At 29.7% G+C, this 19,786-nt stretch overlaps 3 protein-coding genes across 12 annotated transcripts in view; all 3 read right to left on the reverse strand.

Annotated features, from left to right (window-relative positions):
- Noc3 (Nucleolar complex protein 3) overlaps positions 1–2,812 on the reverse strand; it is a 13,483-nt gene extending 10,671 nt beyond the window's left edge. Inside the window, exons 1-3 of one of the 2 annotated variants that reach the window (XM_067053643.1) lie at positions 2,700–2,812; positions 1,572–1,831; positions 327–481 (exon numbers count right to left, since the gene is read on the reverse strand). In XM_067053643.1, coding sequence (XP_066909744.1) covers positions 327–481; positions 1,572–1,831; positions 2,700–2,708 — 424 coding nt within the window. In that variant the 5' untranslated portion in view covers positions 2,709–2,812. Of the gene's footprint in view, positions 1–326; positions 482–1,571; positions 1,832–2,213; positions 2,355–2,699 lie in introns of those variants that run through there. The other variant, XM_014423033.2, reaches the window with a different exon arrangement.
- A 5,804-nt stretch (positions 2,813–8,616) lies between these two features.
- On the reverse strand, positions 8,617–11,874 carry wap (DDB1 and CUL4 associated factor wap). Its single transcript, XM_014423064.2, has one exon. It carries the CDS (start codon positions 10,657–10,659, stop codon positions 9,631–9,633), a length of 1,029 nt encoding a protein of 342 aa, XP_014278550.1. The 5' UTR covers positions 10,660–11,874; the 3' UTR covers positions 8,617–9,630.
- A 5,888-nt stretch (positions 11,875–17,762) lies between these two features.
- Positions 17,763–19,786, reverse strand: part of LOC106682291 (rhotekin) — a 316,322-nt gene continuing 314,298 nt past the window's right edge. For all 9 annotated transcript variants that reach the window (XM_067053646.1, XM_067053650.1, XM_067053644.1 and 6 more), the window contains one exon: positions 17,763–18,508. In XM_067053646.1, the coding sequence (XP_066909747.1) occupies positions 18,324–18,508 (185 nt within the window). In that variant the 3' untranslated portion in view covers positions 17,763–18,323. The remainder of the gene's footprint in view (positions 18,509–19,786) is intronic.

Below are 19,786 nucleotides of genomic sequence, written 5' to 3' on the forward strand. Positions count from 1 at the left end.
TTTCTTATTATATCTTACTTTTTTACATTTTATACCCCTGTTATTTTACACTTATGTTTTTGTTTTCCTTATGTAACTATGTGTTTGTATCTTTTTTTAGCCCTGAAGAAGCCCTGCAACGTGGGGCGAAACGTTGGCTCATTAAAATACTATATTTCTACTATTTGAGTTTTTTTTTTACCGCACCCAGACCATATTCCTTTCAATTTTTAAAATGTATGAATCAAAATAAATAATTATGAACAATTACTTAATTAATGAACTCTATTCTAAAAAATAACAAAGATTAATTATAACATACAGCAATAATAAAATTAACTAAATACCTTCTTCGATAACTCTTCTTTTAATGATACTTCCTTTTGATTTGATGGGTAATAAAAGTCTCTCCCTCTTATTTACAGTGCTTTCATCAATACTTTTCTCATATTCTTCCTCAATATCTGCATCTTCATCCTTATTTCGCTTCAAAGACTTCTCTCTGAAAATAAAATAAATGACAACTTTTAATCATCAAATTAAATAAATTAAGTATAACTAGATATTTTGATACCATAGTTTTATAACAACACAGATTCTCAAACCTAAAGAGCACAAGAATAGACGATTAAGGACTTTTAATAACAATCAAATTTATTTTTCGCTATTTATATACATTAGGGTTAGTAATAAGAAGGGATATTGAAAAACACTCCAAGAAAGAAGTAGTGATGATGAAGGGGTTTTATTAGGAATAGCAAGAGTTTGAGAGTAGAGAGACAAGAAGAAGTGAAACCATTTCAAAGAGTAATTAGACAGGGAAATATTGTATGGTTTTGAGAGGATTGTGTGATCAACGGAATCTAAGGCTTTTGAAAAATCAAAAATGAGAAGGATTATGATTGTCTATTATTCTATACAGGAATAGAGGTCTTAGGAAATTTTTAACAGCCGATTGTGTGGAATAACCAGAAGAGGAACCTGATTGGAATGTATCTAAGACTTCCAGATAGTTTAGACTGTGAATTAAAAGCATTTTAGGATGAGAATGATGCAACAACTTGCAGATATTAAATACGACACAAGAAGCCCTCTCTTACATTTAAAAACAATGGGAAAGATCCAGAAGATAGGAAATTGGGTTTCACATGAACTGAAGGAAAGACAACTGGAAAAGTGAAAAACACTTGCAGAAAGACTAAGTCAGTTCTCTATCAAAATGCGAGTAACAACGAAAACTGGATACAGTTAGGATTTAGTACCATCAAATTGCTACTATAAGATAATATGACTTACTAATTCTTACTAAATGCTATTTAAAACAAACCATAATATTATAAAATTTCAACACTGTTTTTGCCTCGCCTGAAATATTGGAATTCGATAAAATGCAGTTTCACACTTTTACCAGCAACACTGAGTAAAACAATGCTAAGTAGCATATAACATGTCACAAATTAGGAACAAGTAATATAGTATAGGCAACATACCAAAATAACAATCCCTGAATTATATGTAAATTATAGAAATACTTCAAAATACAATTTTATATTGCATTGCATTTAAATTAAGAGACAATGTAAGAAACACACTTCTTAAACTGTGCTCCTTTGAGCATGGAGTAATTTCCTTCAACCACAGCTTTCTTCAAGAAAACCAAGTCATCAGCTTCGACCATGTTCAAAAAGTCTTCACCGTGATCACTTTCAACCTCTTCCTCTTCTTCTTCATGTATAACAGGTTGTTGAGGTTTGACAATAGTTTTTCTATTTCTAGTATACTTGAGTTTTCCTTGTTTCTTTAATTTGGTCCTTTTTATATTTGATTTCTTAACTTTACTTGTTTTCATTTTCTAAAAAAAACAGACAAATAGGTCATTATAATCTGAAAACTGCAAATTTGAAGTAATGATTAATAGTTAAAAATCCTAAAGCAGAAATAAATTGTAATGTTCGTTAAACCATAATACTAAGAAAATATTTATTATTGAATCATGAGTCTCAAAGTATCTTTCCATTAAATAACAATAAGTTATAGCAAAAATCAAGAATTATTCGACAGAAAATTAAAGTTTCCATACACTTTATACATTCAACAAAGTTAATACTTATATCAAATTAACACACCAACAGGAATATAATAATATAGTTCAGAGATATTACCAATAAAACTATATTTTAAATATACTAATTACACCTATATAAATTAAATTTTTTTGAATGCATAAAACCTACCCCCATGACTAAAAATCAATTCTTAACAAAAACCACTAAATACTTCCTTCACCAAGTATTTCACCTAGAATACAACCCACGTGATGCGTTATAACAAGGTTATAACAGTCAGTTACAACTTCGATCCAACGAGGTAATCCTATGATTTAATACACAACACCCCAGTTCCTCAAATATTCGGTCGTTTCCAACAATTTAATCCTTACCTAAGTAAACCTTCGTACCTACAAAGACATATACGCAGTATATAAAAATAGATATATCTATTTATGTAGATATAGATATGTCTGCAAGCTCCTGTGGCCATTACATTAATTTTCTGCAAAAGTATGCCATCGACAGTAAACTCAGCTTATATCTGTGGGAGAGGGATGGGTCAGGATGAACAAAACTATTGGGTCGTTTTATATGAAATGTCAGTTTTCACAGGAAAGGTTATTTAGTAAAACATTATGAAACCTAAACATTTTTATTCGAAATATTTACCCTCATCATCCATATATTTTCCCCAACGCTTTATAACTTTTCATTCCCAGAACTGAAACAAATTAGGGTTTTGAGAAGAAATGAAGCCAGAAAATGCGTTTTTGAACTGAGAATCATTTTAAAAATTTTGATTTTAAGAAAGCTGTCCAAATTTCTGAACAGATGGAAATCTGTTGGAGATAGAGGGTGGGTGTGATAGGTCATCATAACACAGCTCGTTTGGTTTCTTTACTGTCTAACGTGAAGCATGAGGTTCGGCGTTCTGTAAGAGTATAGATCCCTTCCAGGTTGCTTTTTGACTAATTTTTGATGTATTTTATTTAACTATATTTCATTTTAATTAACTGATAATGTTTATTAGCCTCCACGTAATTTATTATGATTGATTTTGGAAAAATATGCATTTTATTTTTCACGAAAAGGCCTTCAAAACCACGCGCATATCATAAATGTATTGACATTTGGTCAAATATAAAACATCGTAACTGAAATTTTGATTAAAATGTAAAGAAGTTATGAACAATGATCAGGAACAGAAAGAAAAAATCCTCCAGATAATCAAAAAGAAAAATTTCTAATTTTTAATTTCTTTGAAAAATGGTATTTAATGTTTCAGACGAAGATATTAACGAAAATGATTTCCTTTTTCATAAAACTGGAAGATTGCTGATTGACCGTGTGTATCAATAAATGGAATTTGGTCCGGGTGCGGTCAAATTAAACTCAAATAGTAATATTTTTATTTGAGCCAAGGTTTCGCGCCACATTGCAGGGCTTCGTCAGGGTTGTTTTGACGGAAGTCAGAATTCTTCATAAAGACACAATAGCCTATAACCTTTCTTGGAAACCTCTGAAAATTTCTAACTTTATTGGTTTGGGAATATTCCCCTTACCATCTCAAACAGGGAGGGGGATAAATGAAACATGTCTAGTTTGTTAGAGTCCCTTCTCAAAGGCAGTTACTACTTTGAGTTTGCAAACGGTTCCGAGCTTAGTATTCGGTCCGTTGGAACAGATGTTAAACAGTCAGATAAATGGTGCTGGCCTCCAAGGAACGCCAAAACGCTACTGCTCCTGACAGTTTTCTGACCATCAAACCGGTCCTTGGAACAAACCAATTAAGTAAATATCCCTGCAATACGATGAGGATGTAATGGTCCCAATTTTGAGTAAAAATAAGAAATGAATTTTTCCTGTCATTTACCATCACAAAGAAACCAATATTTGTTTTGTTTTTTTAGATTTGGCATATGTCTTTCGTTGATATTTAACCACTGACATGACGCATGTTGTCATATACAGTCCAATTTTCATCACACATGATTATACTTTCAGGAAAAGTTTCGCTTTTTTGCTTTGTAAGCAGCGAAACGTATATCTCATAACGCTTAAGCTGCTTATTAAGTTCATGAAGTACCCATGATTCATGATGTACCTTTTTTACGTGGTCTTGTAAGTATCGAGAAACTGTCGATATACTTGCATGCAATTTTGCTGTAGGTCCATTAACTGTTTGAAAAGGATATTCTTCCACAGTAATTCTAAGTTCATTTTCGTCAAATGCAGGTGGTGGTCTTTTTCTGAGTTGGTTATCCAAATCTGTACCACTAGCCAAACATTTTTCAAACAACCATTGACTGGTCCGTTCATTTCAACATCCTTTTTCGGACGTCGTCTTGCAGCTTAGGTTGCCTAGTGTCAAAGTTTAAACTTATAAAGGAAAAAAAAATACTCGAACATCGCGTGTTTCTACGGTCATATTTGATGGCATGTCCGTTCCGTCATAGATCATCCGTCCACATAGACTGAACTATGTGGAATCAATTGGAATGATGGTAAATATAATCAAAAAGGGGAGGATCAATAACGGCTCATTTTGATCTGTAAACATAAATGTAGTGAACAACAAAAGTCCTCTACTCCCACTTTGCATTTCTGAAATAATAAAAACGGACATTTCATATGACCTAATGAATTGTAGAAATAAAAATTAACAAATAACAATGAATATATAACCAATAACATAACCGCGAGTTTCTATCGATTGAAAAAAGCATTGATGATGCCTAAAATCTGTAGGAGTTTCTTAATAGTTTTTATTTATCTGGGTTACTCGCACATTCATTGATATTGGTTAGCATCTTCAATTATTATACCGGTAAACAAGGACATGGGTTTTAAATGGTCTTTTTTAACTTGTCAAAGTATATGCTAATGAAATTTACCTCCTCAATGACTAGCACTGCTGCACCCAATGACTAGACTGATGCTTATAATCATTCAGACGATAATTGTCGACAGAAAAAGCAAAACCTATTTCCCTGGATTTAATCTCCATCCCTAATCCTCCAGCACCGCTGTTGATTCTGAGCGCCGTCTGTAGACACAAAAATCTCAAAGACCTCAACTCGACGAATTTCAAACTGAAATGTTTCGGAGAGATACATGAAAGTTGGGATACTTATATATTTTAAAGGATACTTAATATAGGAATTTAGTTTATTTTGTATAGGAATATTTTAAAAATTTCACAATGGAGTGCTGTTGTTGGGAGTAAAATGTATGTTTTTAATACTTTCACTACTTTGAATTGGGCTAAGGTGGAAGGTTCATGAAAGTCAGCAAAAATAATCTAAGTGATATTCTTGCTAGGTAGTTGGCATATGTTACACAACTTAGTGATCTGAAGAAGGTATTCACTTTAACTAACCCCTAACAGCATAGCCTTAAAATATTGTGTGTCCATACTCAATAAAAACATTTTTTCATACTGCTAGTATAAAATTACAAAAAGTACTTAGAAAGATGCTGATTAATCTTTGGTACAATATTTTAAACCTTTTACTTTATAGGTTTCAAAAGGTTCATACTCCTCTATATTCCCAGTGATACCACCACTTCTTCCATATAAGAATTTGTAGTTCAACATATAGAAATAATTAATAAACTAAAGAGTATTACCAGTATTCCTCTACTGATACTAACTGAGTTATATCCTAAGTATTTAAAATTTTAAAATTTAAAGCCCTTATTATGATCAAGAGAATGTACCATAATATGCATCCTATGATGGAATATGTTAAAATACAGATTAATATAATTATTTATTTAAACAGTGGTATTTTCCACTTGATTTTAGGCATCATTTAGCACTTTGCTGCAGTAGCATTTAATAGAAACTGTCTTATAATCTACCAATTAGTGAGTGATAATTGTTAATTAATTTTTTGTCATAACAGTCCTATCACATTTATAAGTTGTGGAAGTAATAATAATAATAATATTCTTTATTTATCCTAGGACTGATCCCTTTAGAATAATATTACAAATGAAATTATAAACTATTATAAGTATAATTATAATTATGAATTTGATAAGATAAAAAATAAACAGCACAATTAACAGAATGTATAAAGTAAAAATAGAACAAATAAAATAAAACTATAAATCATAAGGTGAAGTTCTAGCAAAAAAGAATCAAATACAAGTAAACTAAAAATAATAAACAAAAAATACAATTACTGTTAATATAGATATTTACAAGTTTAAACAAAAATCAAAATTATCAAATACACAAGATAAATTGATAAACCAACATAAAAGTTAATGAAAAAAAAAATTAATAAAATAAATCCTCTAACGAATAATAAATCTTAAGGATATAATTCCAATAAAATGAAATAAATGTAAAACAAATGAAGTAGCGATGATTATATGAATATGCATAAATATTCACAAACACACATATATATGCATATACATCTATACATATATATGCTTATAGATTCTTTATAAATATTTTTGAAAATTCCAATAATATTTATGTTCAGTAATATTTCTCTCTCCATCTATCCACATCTTATTTGAGACTTTTAATTGTTATTCTTCTGCAATTGTGAGGACAGAAGGTGGTTGAAAATATTGGATTTGAAGATTGGGAGGGTATTAGAACAACAAATGAAGGAGGGAATAGAATTCCATAGGAAAGAGGAAAAATCTGCTAATGGCAGCAGTTTGATGAGCAGTTACATATAAGTCTGAAGGCCGTGAGTGGGCGTTGCAGAAAGATATTGATGATTTAAATTGAAGGATATCAGAGATGTACGATGTACAGCAGGATTAGTAATTATTCAAATTAATGGTAATGGGTTAAGTACTGAATTTAATGCTCAAATTCAATAAAAAGATAAAATAAAATTAAAGTTTTTGATGCCTGATTGTACAATGCAACCAAGATACAACTGGAGGTATAACATTACAACAAATAAGTTATACTGCACTAAAAATAAGTCAGGAATAGTATTTCTAAAATTCACAAAAATCACTTAACTGACTTTAAGTTATTACTGTGATTTCAAAAGAGTTTTCCAAATCATGAAGAAAATGTACTTAAACCACAATATCGCTAAATTGATACTTCAAAAAACATAATTTGAAGAAATAATTATAAAGTTAAAAATTACTGTCCTAAAAAGTTGTTAATTTTAGATTTTTCAACTTACACTCATTGACTTTATGTAATGCCAATCAAACACTGTGGGATTTAGGATTTTAAAAATTAAATATTCAAATCTAATAATCATAATAGTGATATTAAACAAATAGATTCTAATTCTTCCAGACACTTCAGTGCATTAGAAGAATGTGGATTATGGAACTTGGTGAAGAATTTTGTGACTTCTCTTAAGTACCCTTAATACTTCTATATTTTCGCATTTTTAAAGACTTAATATTTTAATCATAAATAAAAAAAGTTTTCGACAAATTTAACCATTTGAAAATGCACATTTTCCAATTTGACAGATGAAAATCTCAATATTATAATACGATACTCCAATTTTTATTCTTTTGTTTATGAAGGAAATTGATGTATACAATAAAATAATAGTTATTATAGAATGACATCTAGAGGATTGGTATACAAAAATTCGGTTGAAATTCTCACAAACATTAAATAGTGGGTCCATTCCCCGTGTACAAGCACTAGGATAAGTAAGGGCAAACTGTTTCTTAAGCAATGATGGTTGAGTAAGATGATTACAAGAAAAAAAAAACCTTCAGGTTATATCAATTTACAATTTTTGACATGAGAGGATAAAAGTGCTCTGGCATTAAAAAAACAGATTTAACATTTTAAATAATCCTTCTTATGTATTTTTTAAAACTTTTAATTGTGGTAGTTTTTATAAGTTATTTTTTCCAGACTCATATGTATGTAACATAACACCTTGATCCAGTAATATCTTGAATTGTCTATTTATATAACAAGAATTTACTGAAGGGTCTTGATCTGTTTTCAAAGATCAATAGCTTCTAATCCTGAAAAAAACAGTCTATTTCTGTATATCAAGTGGCAGAAATAAGAGCAAAGGCTTAAGAAGAGTAAATTTAGTCCTTAGAGTATAATCTAAACTTCACAGAACATTGTTAGTGGCAATTTCTGATTAAAACAGTTCATATTTTCAATAAAATGGAATTTTAAAATAATTAACACAATGATAAAACAAATATAAAAATAATTAAGGGATTAGATAAGACAACAGTTAAAATTATATTTTCATTTTGATATCAAATTGGTAAGAAAGGAATTTTCTAAAATAAATTTAAAATTATATTATTAAAAAAGGCAATATTCAGGTATTACTTAACTGAAACATATCAGTATATGTATATCCTAGTAATGTTAATTAAAGTAATGAACCACCATTTTTACTATGGGACAGTATATATATCTATCTACATCATGCTGTTAAGATAGAATATATAACATTTTAGAGGTATAATTACTGTAACATTTTAAATTAATAATGAGAAAAAATTACTAATGCACATTTACTTTTTGATTTTTCTACTCAAAATAGGTTTAATTATTAAAGCTGGCTGAAAACATATAATAGGAAACAAAATAAAAGAAAAATACAATCTAAAACCATCTATTTAATTCATAAGGCAAACAGGTGGTATAAAACATAAAAATAATTCACAACAAAATGTACAATTCAGCAAATGCTATATTAAAGGCTTAGTGACCAGAATAAATACAAAAACAAAATATTTCCTTAATAATAAGGTAGACTGCAGTAAGTAATTTTATTATCATATCCACTGTGGTGTTCGGCTCTTAAGATATAATTGCTCAGTCTCTGCTTGATTGAATACTCTATTGATAGAGTGTCAAAAATTAAAAAATAGATACTTAAACCAAACATAATAAAATAAAAGTGGAATAAATTAAAAATTAATTATAATAAAACAGTCTTCAAAAATCACGAAGTCTTTAAATACTTTAAGAAATTGACTCACGTCCACAAATATAGCTTTTTTTTTAATACCATCTTTTGAAATAAGTTTTTACAAACATAATATACATTAAAAGCAAACATCCATTCAAACAAAAAACTATTTATACTTGACATTTGTATGAGGTTTGCCTATGGCTTTTATGTATTTTCTTAAAGCTATTCTTATAAATTTACAATTAATAATAAAGAAAAAACAAACATAATTACAGCCATTGAAATTCATATCAAACCACTAAGGCTGGTAGCGAAAACTTTGTTTTCAATAAGTTAATTGATTTAGTTTTCAGCTTATTTAATTGCTCTGCATGAGCAAAATAAAGTATTGTACATAGTATTTGTTTTACTATTTGCTCTAAAAATATTACAAAAAAGTTTTAAAACCAAATTTATTAACAAGATTTCCTTTAGTTATATACACCTCAGAGTACTTGGCATTCCATCTCACATTCAACATACCCTAATAATAATACAATAGTACATTCACATTTTAATAGTTAAAATTAGTCTTACTCTTCAAAAACATGATAAAAAGCTTATACAGATCATTCATAGAATGTGTACATAATAAACATCAATAAGGGGCATTAAACTTTTCTATTCTTAAATTTACTTGATTATTGTTCATAAGTTTAAACTCGCAAAATTTCCAATGATTTGTTATAGCAAATCGCTATCCAATCAGGTTGCGTTGCACCCCACTGAATTTGGTTAATTTCACCTTCCGCAGCGGTATAAGCCAAAATAGGATCTTCTATTGCACGAGGCATTTGTTGAATATCCCAAATAAGAGCTTGATGGTCATCTCCTGCTGTGCATATATGGCATGATGAATGAGGAGCCCATGCAATACCATTAACACATGCCCTATGGTTGTTCAGTCTTGCAACTGGAGTACATGGTAATCTTACGTCAAGAATGATAACTTCACATGCATCCATAGCTACTGTTGCCAAATAATTTGGATCTTGTTTGTTCCAAGCTAATCGTAACAATGGTGCATGTGGAGGGTCTTCATATATAATAGTTGAGTGTTCTAGGTGTCTCAGATCAAACATTCGAACAGAACCATCAGCACCAACAGATGCAAACATGTCTCTTCCGCCACCAGCTCTTGAGAATGCAATGTCATATACCTCTTTATCATGAGCAATCAATTGAGTTTTAACATGGCCAGCTACTGTATGTACCCTACCAACAACTTGAGATGTTTCCAGTCCCCAGATAGTGCAGGTAGTATCTATGCTTGAGGTACCAATCAGATTAGGATCTACTTCATTCCAGTCAAAAGATGTTAACGGAGCACAGAAGTCAGAATTTTTGTTATTGTTTAACACACTTTCAAGTCTGGTTTCCGACTCCCCAGCTCGCCAGACACGAAGATAGTCACCACTAGTTGCAAGTAGATCAGGAAATACACCTTTACTGTCAGGAATCCACATTATTTTTGTTGTAGGATATGGGTGATCAAATGTACTTTTAGCTGTGAATTCAGAAGTGACTTCATTTAACTGAACTATTTGTACTTTATTGTTGTATTCTTCAACAAAGCTTCCAAGTGCCAGGCGAAATCTCTTGTCTGGTCTAACTGACCAATTCATACTATACAAGGGCCACGGAGCTTCATATTTATAAATTTCTTTTCTTTTAGGAAGAGCCATTTTTGCAGCTATTGTTAAAAAAATTATACAGAATAATATAGTCAAAAATTTATCTTACCTCAAAACGGCTCTTCCATATACACAGTTCTTAAAAAAAACATGGTTATTGGGAGTTGGTAAGGGCAGAATATTTCGTCATAGTAGTAAACTATTCACTAAGAGGTCAACAACATTGTCGGCGAATTATTCTTAGGTTCATGAACAGATCCATTCACTAAAACCACACAACTATCGGTCATATAATCTGGTATCTAACAGTAGAAAACCAGTTGTTTAATAGAATACATAATAAAATCAAGTTTGGAAACACTTCTAGTAGAAGCAGTCAAAACGAAAGCATATTTTTGTCTTGAAAATGTCATGAACTACGGGTTCACCACATTGCAACGTTGCCAAATATCCTCATTCCTGAGCGACGTTGCCAAAGCTTAACAAAGAAATTACAGTATTGGTTATATTAAAATAAGGTTATGACACTGTTCAGATTGTGATCCTAGAACTTTTGTAAAATTTGGTTCTCATTTAATTTATACAAACTCTGGTACAACTTTCATGAAGAAATCCTGCCAAGCAAAATCATGAAATAAACGACATAGTTTAAACTTTCAAAATAATGTTTATAAATCCCTTGAGGCGAGCCGTTCGCAGTTTTTCAACTCCTCTTCGGAATTTGGCTCTTTTGAAATCCAGTGAACAAATTTTAAAACCAAATGTGACTTTTAATTATTACAATAATTTTTCAAGGTTTTCAACCAACAATGCCAGTGGAAATGGTATCCCCTTGGGTAAAATAGAAACTGGGAAATTTCTTATAGCATTTACATGTAAAAAATGTAATACAAGAAACACTAAAACCATTTCTAAAATAGCATATAATAAAGGAGTTGTTATTATTGAATGTGATGGCTGTAAGAACAATCATTTAATTGCAGATAATCTAGGATGGTTTTCAGACTTAGATGGTAAAAGAAACATAGAAGAGATCTTGGCTGAAAAAGGTGAAACTGTGAAAAAAGTTGTCTTTGATGGTACAATTGAACTTGAAAGTTCTTCTTTAGGTTCAAATAATAAATGATTACTATTTTATTTTGTGTTTTATGTTTACCTTAATACAACAGTATACAGGAATGTGATGGGTTTATTAATATATTTAATCACTTTTATAGTTTCTTGAAGTACTTATCCCTGTAATATTTCTTTAAATTATTTATCATTTGTTTCTATATTAGCTGGAATGAAAGTAATATTATTTTGTTTGGTGTTGATCTCTATTACCTGGCCTTAATTGTTATTTATAATTCAATTTTCAATGAAACATTATTGAGGTGAGTAATAAATATTACCTCATTCATTGATTAAAATCAGTGGTCATTACATGTCTCTCTCTTTTAATTGACTTATTGTTGAAATATTAATCATTACAAAATTGCAATAATTTATATACACTCTTAATTAGAATTTTATGTTCTGCAAATGTGGATTTTTTTTTATTGAATAACATAATTAAATATTTAATGTGAGGAGATGGTTGCCTCCCTCTCCTCCCCACCCCCTGACCATTAAATCTATTGTCGACAATAAACACAACATTATGGAATATCTAGTGTTTGCAGAGATGGTTGGGGTACTGTCAAGAAGGAACAAAAAATAGTTTATAGCTATTTTTTAATTACTTCTTGACCGCACCACTGACCATCTCCCTTATATTTAGTTATGGTCAATCATTTTTATATGCAATATTTAATGTTTGGTGCATCCTTTCATAAGTATTGGTATTTTTCTTGCCTTTAGTTTTTGATTTCTGTAACGTGTTATGCCATCTATATTTTTAATCATTTTTCCTGTTCTTAATACGGCTACTAGTACCATGCTGTATAGAGTATGCTAATGTGTCCAGTAAAAATGAATTAATATCATCAGTATCAGATGAGATTCAACTCAGGTGCTTGTCTCCCGGTTGGCCTCTGTTTTCTTATGTTTGACACCTTACATGGAGCTGGTCTTCTCCCTTTTTTCATCTGTGCCCAAGATTTTTGTAGTATGGTTAGTTCTTTTATAATTGCAGAGAGAAATCGTTCTACATGTGGATGTCATCTCATCCCTATACTCGTTACTGCTTACATTTAATTAATTTTTTTATAGAATTGTTAAATTGTTTTATTACTGATGGACTTGTTTCCTTGATAAATTTATTTGAAAATTAATTACTAGTACAAACAACTTTCAGTAATTGAATTTAATATTTAAAGAGCTTATTCGTTAATTGTGTTGCCTGAAAAAATGAAAAGTTTTTACTGTGTTAACATTTTTGTTGATTAAAATGTTTTATCTTAAACCAGGAGTCGTTTAGGATAAATACCAAAATTATTCCTTTACAAATACCAGTTTAGTAAATTATTTAAAAAATCTATGAAATCAGCTCTAAAGAAACCGGTATAGCCAAACACTTCAATTTATAATAAATGGAATATACCATATTTTACAACTGAATCCTCATTTGTTAAAATTGATTGTATTTAAATAATTTACCAATTCAAAATTTTAATGTATTTTGCTTAAAAATCCATTATCTGTGTATAAAATAATCATTTCATACTGCCCTCTTTAGCTAAATTGTCCTATCTGCATAATTAATTTGTTTTTTGTTCCATGTTGGTGTATTTTTTTGGTTATTTATTCTTTTTTTTCGGCCAAAACTCCCATTGGAGTCCTATACAGCCTAACCATGGTTGGGGTCAAAGTTCTTCATTTGGTGGGACCACCACTCGATGAAAAAAGTCAACGTCCCAGGCCGGATTCGAATTGGCACCGCCAGACATCAAATTGGTAAGACTGTGTCTTAACCACTGAGTTATGGGTGGCCCATATATTTATTCTTTACTGTTGTTTTAAATATATAAATGCTGACTGTTTTATTTTATTGTACAGTCCTTAACTAGTTCAAATTGAAACAAATCTATAATTACATTTGATAAACTAATATCTATTAATATGGAATAACTCTTTGTTACATTATTATATAATATTTGTATTTAAATGTCTTTCAGATTGGCATTCCTAATTATTAAGATTTTAATGGTATAAAATGAAAATAATTCTGAAAGAGCAAAACTTTTTAAAATATAAAATGAACTGAACATAAAAATTGATAAAGATACGTTAGTTTTTGAGAAAATTAATATTTAATTTTTTTTTATTGTTTCATTCATCTTGAGTTGATATTTTCTTCAGAAAAAAACTATTTATTGGGCGAACATTCCAAAAAGTCAATAAAAATTATTAATTTTAGAACTTACTACCTTGAGTGTTTAGTTACTCATGAAATTTATTTATGTATAAATCAAACATCAAATATAATTCCTTGTCCCAGCCAGTTCAACAGTGTAACATCTCCAAAATGGTTATTTTGAGATATGCATGTTGTCGTAGCAGTAAGAGTAAGATCTATACAATGAAACACAGAATCATAATAAAACATGTCATAAAATCTAAGTAAAAAAAAAATATTTCAAGATATCACAGTTTTGAACTACATAGATCTTATACCACTTATTGCTAAGATTACATGCTTATCTCAAAATAACCATTTTTTATGAATAAATGTTTTTTGGGACAGCAAATTAATGTTGAGATTAAATCATGCTAAGTAACTTCTAGTAACAAACATTTTAACATTTTTCAGTTACCATATTTTCCAACTGGCAATGAGTGATTCAATTTTACATTTATCCTTGTATTCAAAAAATAATTTGAGCAGTACTTAAAAAATAATTTTCTCTTTTGCTAAAATGTGTCATTTTCATAATCAAGAATTTGAAGAAAATGGGTTTCAAACATATTCAAAACACCTTAACTTATTTCTGAAAACTTTTTTGTTGAATGTTGTAGTTATATATTTTAGTGGGTCTTGAGGATCAGTCAATAATTCAACAAAAACTATCATTCAAAATAAATAGAAGAAACTTGGAAACACCCACAAATATTCCCAAAACATAATTTAACAACATACTAGCATTGATTTATTAGATACAGAGTAATACCTAAAGTACTGTTTCATATACAAATTTGTTGATGATGTAAAACTACGATTTAAACTAAGAGTTAAGTTTTAAAGGAATTTAACAACTATGCTTCCAGAGTAGATTTTGAAATAGAAACATCATACCATTTTTAGATGTACTTTTAATTAGAAAATCAAATTGGGAATAGAAATAAAATGATGGCAAAAACCTATTCACTGTGGAAAATATGTACACTTTCTAAGCCATAAGTCCTTTATGTCCAAAAGGATATAAAATCAACACCGCTCATAATTTAATAAACCAGGCATGAAAATTAACATCCCCTAAATACCTAAAAACAGTAGCAAATAAAGTGTAAAACCCCCCCTATCAAATGCGTACCCATATAAACTAGTCTGTCAATTCCTAAAGCAAACACTAATATTGGCACAATCACAACTGCAAGAAACCAACAGAAAAATATACAACTCAATCTTACATACTTTCAAAGAGAATATCAAAAACTCTAAAGAATAACAAAAATACTTACGCAATTAAATACAAAAACACGGCCACTTTATCAAAACTTTACTCCAATATGAAAGACAAAGACAGAATATAGTTACAATCTAATATAGTAGATAATAGAGTACTATCTAATATTTTGGACCTTCTGAGCAGTACCTCAAAAGAAGGGTATATCAATACAAATATAGTTGTACCTCTATAACAAATAAACTTGACCAAACTGCTCTCACTACACATTTTAGACAAATAGGATATAAATTCAAATTTGATGCACCAAAAATCATACATCAGGGGAAAAAATAACTTATAGTTATATAATCCTATAGTAATGATTTCTTTTAAATTTTGCATAAATTTAAAAGAAATCATTACTATAGGAAAACATAGGAATTCAACTATCAACAAAAAAATCTGATGTACAAAATTTAAATTCATGTTACATTAACTTAATAAATACATAGGAACAATTAACAAAGCTAATATATAGACAAAATAGAAATTACAGACGGATTACCTGATAGAAAAAACAGTTACTTGTTGGTAAAACAAAAACAAACCTACCTCCATTTCAAAACCAATGCAGTTCTGGTACAAACTTGGAGTTAGTTGGATCACAATGTAGAACATACTGTAATAGACAATTGTAAGTAATCTTTTAACTGTAACATTATTTAATGAATCAGTATTTTAGATATTACTGTATCTAATAAATGTTCTAAATAAATATATGTTGAAATCGGGGAAATAGGAGATCCATGGAGTGTCTGAATTTTTCATTGGATTGAAAATATCCCCTGTCAGTGAATAATGCTAGTATTTTGGGAATACTTGTGTGTTCCGAGTTTGTTCTATTTATTTTGAATGATAGTTTTTATTGAATGAAATGAGTTTTATGGAATTTTAATATTGGTGATGTTTTTTATATCACATTTTACAAAAGTACAAAATTACCCAATCCTGAGGCATCACAGCAGTTGTTGAAATAGAGGAAAGTCAGCAATATATCATAAAAATATTTAATCATAAACTAGTTGAAGAAAGTATTTGTTCTAAAAAAACATTTTGTTTTCATTCTAAGGCAGGACTATGCAAACTTGCCTAAATAAAATTGTATTATTGACTGATCCTACGTACCCACAGAAATATATATAATATACTCACTTCCACACCCATAGCCCTAACGAAGACCTCCATCATGGGTCGAAAAGTCAGTAGAAAATAAATAAGTATTTTGTCATCCTTCTTGACTGCAAATATTTTTATGATATATTGCCTATACTTTCTTCTTTTTCACCAACTGCCCTAATGCCTCAGGATTGGGTAAAGCTTACATAATTTTACTCTCTTGTATCAACTATACCAGTTAATAATGTTAAAATAAAAAGATAAAAAAATTAAGAAAAACTAAAGTGCGGTTTGTGAAGGTCTTGCAGATAACAGAATAATTCTACACTGTTTTATATTTAAGCTGTAACCATGAATGTTAAAGTATAGTGAGTTAAAAAATATAATAATGTGACAAAAAAAATATACAAAACTTTTTGTTGTATGTTTTACATTGCTAGTTTTATGATTTATTTTAGTTATAAAATCATAGGTATTTGCAGACATATTTCTCAAATTGCAATAACAATTGCTCAAGGTATTCACATTGATAGTATATAACATCTTTGAAAGTTACTTTTCTATACTTATTAATCATTCATCGGTAGAATACCCATTCTTTTATGGTCAAAAGAAATCATCAAACCTGTAATGTTCAACATAAATTCACATTAAGCCTATATTTTTTTTACCATGTTATGCATTGATTGACTCAATTTTTCTATGAAGTCGACTTTTACAGCTTTTAACATAATGATGCTGTGTGAAAATTATTTCATTTCTTTCAGAGCATATGGGGGTGGGTCAGTTCAGTTAGTAAAGCACTGTGCTTCTCATCTCCTGGGCCTGTTATATTAGCTGTTGATTGACCCTGGGGAGGAGAGGAGGAGGGTGAAGGCCCTCCTGGAGCTCACCCAGGCTCTTAAATATGGGAACCCTTTAATCGGACAAAAAAAACCTGGCAGTTGAGCAAGATCTTGACCACCTGCATAACCTTTGGTCTAGAAACAGTGCTTTCATACATTTTACTGAACCCAAAACATTGTAGTGCAGCAGTTTTATTTATTTATTTTTTTTTTTTTTAGTGAATACTTTCACTGTACAGATATTTTCCTTAAACATGTTTTTTAATACATCAAGATGTATAAAAGCTTTTTTCAGTATTTATAGAAAATATTTACCCACATTCCTGCTTTCTATACTGATAAGTTTCATAGAGTTATTAAGTTTACCATCTATGGATCTAAGAAAGTGGAAAACCATATTTCGAAGTGTAAACAACCTAATAATTCAATTTTTTAATTTGAGGCATGAAGAAATTTGATTACATGAAATACTTTTGTTTTTCTTCGGTTGATGTACGTTAATAAAATTATTTTCTCTTATTGCATTTCATTTTATCAAACCACTGTTGTTTTCTTCTTAACAAAGGAAATAATTTAATGAAAGGGATAAAATTCTAACACTAAGCACATCACTTAAATGTTTATTGAATCTTTGTTTTTTAACCTTATAGAACACAATATAAAAAATTTACAATAAAATGATGAAGAATTTTTCAAATTACAAAGAAAAATTTATCTACAGAATACTTCAACACTGCATTAATACTGATTAGAAGGTTAAATTTTAATATAATTTTGACTGCATGTTTGGTAAAACGGAGACAGAAAAATTAATTTTATACAAATTCATATTTACAAAGGAATACAATCATAAATACACAGCATTAATTATATGACAGTTTAAAACAATCATATAAAACATAAATACTATCTAGTTCGGGTTTATCTTAAAAAAAAGAAAAAAAAGTTCAAAACAAAATATTTGCACTTTCATCAAATACACTCACGCAATATTACACGAGCAGAACAATTTTTTTATGTTCTGGTATGCTTGAGGATTTTTTTTTTTTACTTTCACATAGTCTCTAGATCAATAAGATGAATAAATAATGAAAAAACGGATCAGAGATTGGTTAATGAGACAACTAAATTGTCACTGGAAGAAGATTTGTAGAGGACTAGCAGCTCAATCGTGACTGGTCGCCTTCGAGAACGGCCATCGGGATGCTGTCTTTGGCTTACTGCAGACAGAGAGAGAGCGCTCCCGCAGGGTAGGTGAGGAGGAAGAGGAGCAAGAGCTGAGACTGGTTGATGGAGTCAGGCCGAAAATATCCTGCACAGTTGCTCGATATTCTGTTCCACGTCCTGTGTCTGCAACAGAACAAGAAATTAATTTTATTACAAGAAATAAGTATTATCATCCTCCTTTTTTTAATCACAAATTTACGTTAAATTCATTTAATGGTATTAATTATATCACTGATTGTTTTATGATAATTGATTACTTCAGCATGACATCAAAGATTTAATTCTTTTAAGTCTGCTAATTTAATTTAATAAGCGATCATGGAATAAAAAAAACTAACAGCTGCTTTGGAGTATGCATATGAAGTTTACTGCCTAATAGATATTGAAAACTAAGATATTAACCATTCAACAGCCCACACAAAAAATATTCTTACAAAGGCCACTAGAGCAAACCAAATCTGTATTGTTGCTAACGTCATTATTTTCTAGGAAAACTAATCTTTTAGAACTTCTCAGACTAAATTTACAATTAAATGGTTTTTATAGTATAAGAAGATCGTCAGGGTTGCAGTCAAAGGTCAACATTTTTGTTTCTCCTTTGACCACAACCCTGACGACCATCTGTGCCAACAACTGAAACAAGTGCCAATAGAAGGGTTCATTATACATTGATCATAAAGAAACTCAATGAGTACAACTACCCCTTTGAATAACAAATATCATTGCAAGAACATTTCCGACTGAGAGAAGTGTTTTTACCTTTCTGGCCATTTTCAATTTTGGACTGAAATGGTGAATCCACATCTTATGCTTTATTTGCACCACTTGAAAGAGTCACTTGGAGGAGAGCTATTTGATAGCATTATGGAAATCAAGGAGCACGTGCGCAATTGGCTAACAACTTCTAAATATTTTATGAATAAGAAATATCTAAGCTTCCAAATTGGTATGAAAATATGTAGAACCCACAGGATATTGATACTGAGAAATACTAATACCAATATATTGAACATAAAACATCAATCAATAAAATTAATACTAGTGTATTTGTGTTTAAATTTGATATATGCAACTGTTACTGTTTTAACTACTTAACGTTGAGGATGTGAGAAAATCTAAAAAATGTTTTTGATAACACATTAAAGATAGTACTTCAATATTTTGTGCTTAATTTTAAGAATATCTTGTACTAAACTATAAAATCATTATTGTTTAAAATTAAGGGTTATGAAGGGTGTAACTGCTATAAATAATGTAAAGTGATTAATCCACTTATGTAAAAATGCAATAAAAATTTCTGTGCAAAAATAATTGACAAAAACTAAATATGACATAGGTTTTCATATAAATTCTTTAAAAGTATTTTTAAACTTTCTTGAGCAGAAGATAATTTTTTTTCAA

This window comes from Halyomorpha halys, unplaced genomic scaffold, assembly GCF_000696795.3.
Source record: "Halyomorpha halys isolate HHAL.00 unplaced genomic scaffold, Hhal_1.1 Scaffold400.1, whole genome shotgun sequence".
NCBI lineage: Eukaryota > Metazoa > Arthropoda > Insecta > Hemiptera > Pentatomidae > Halyomorpha > Halyomorpha halys.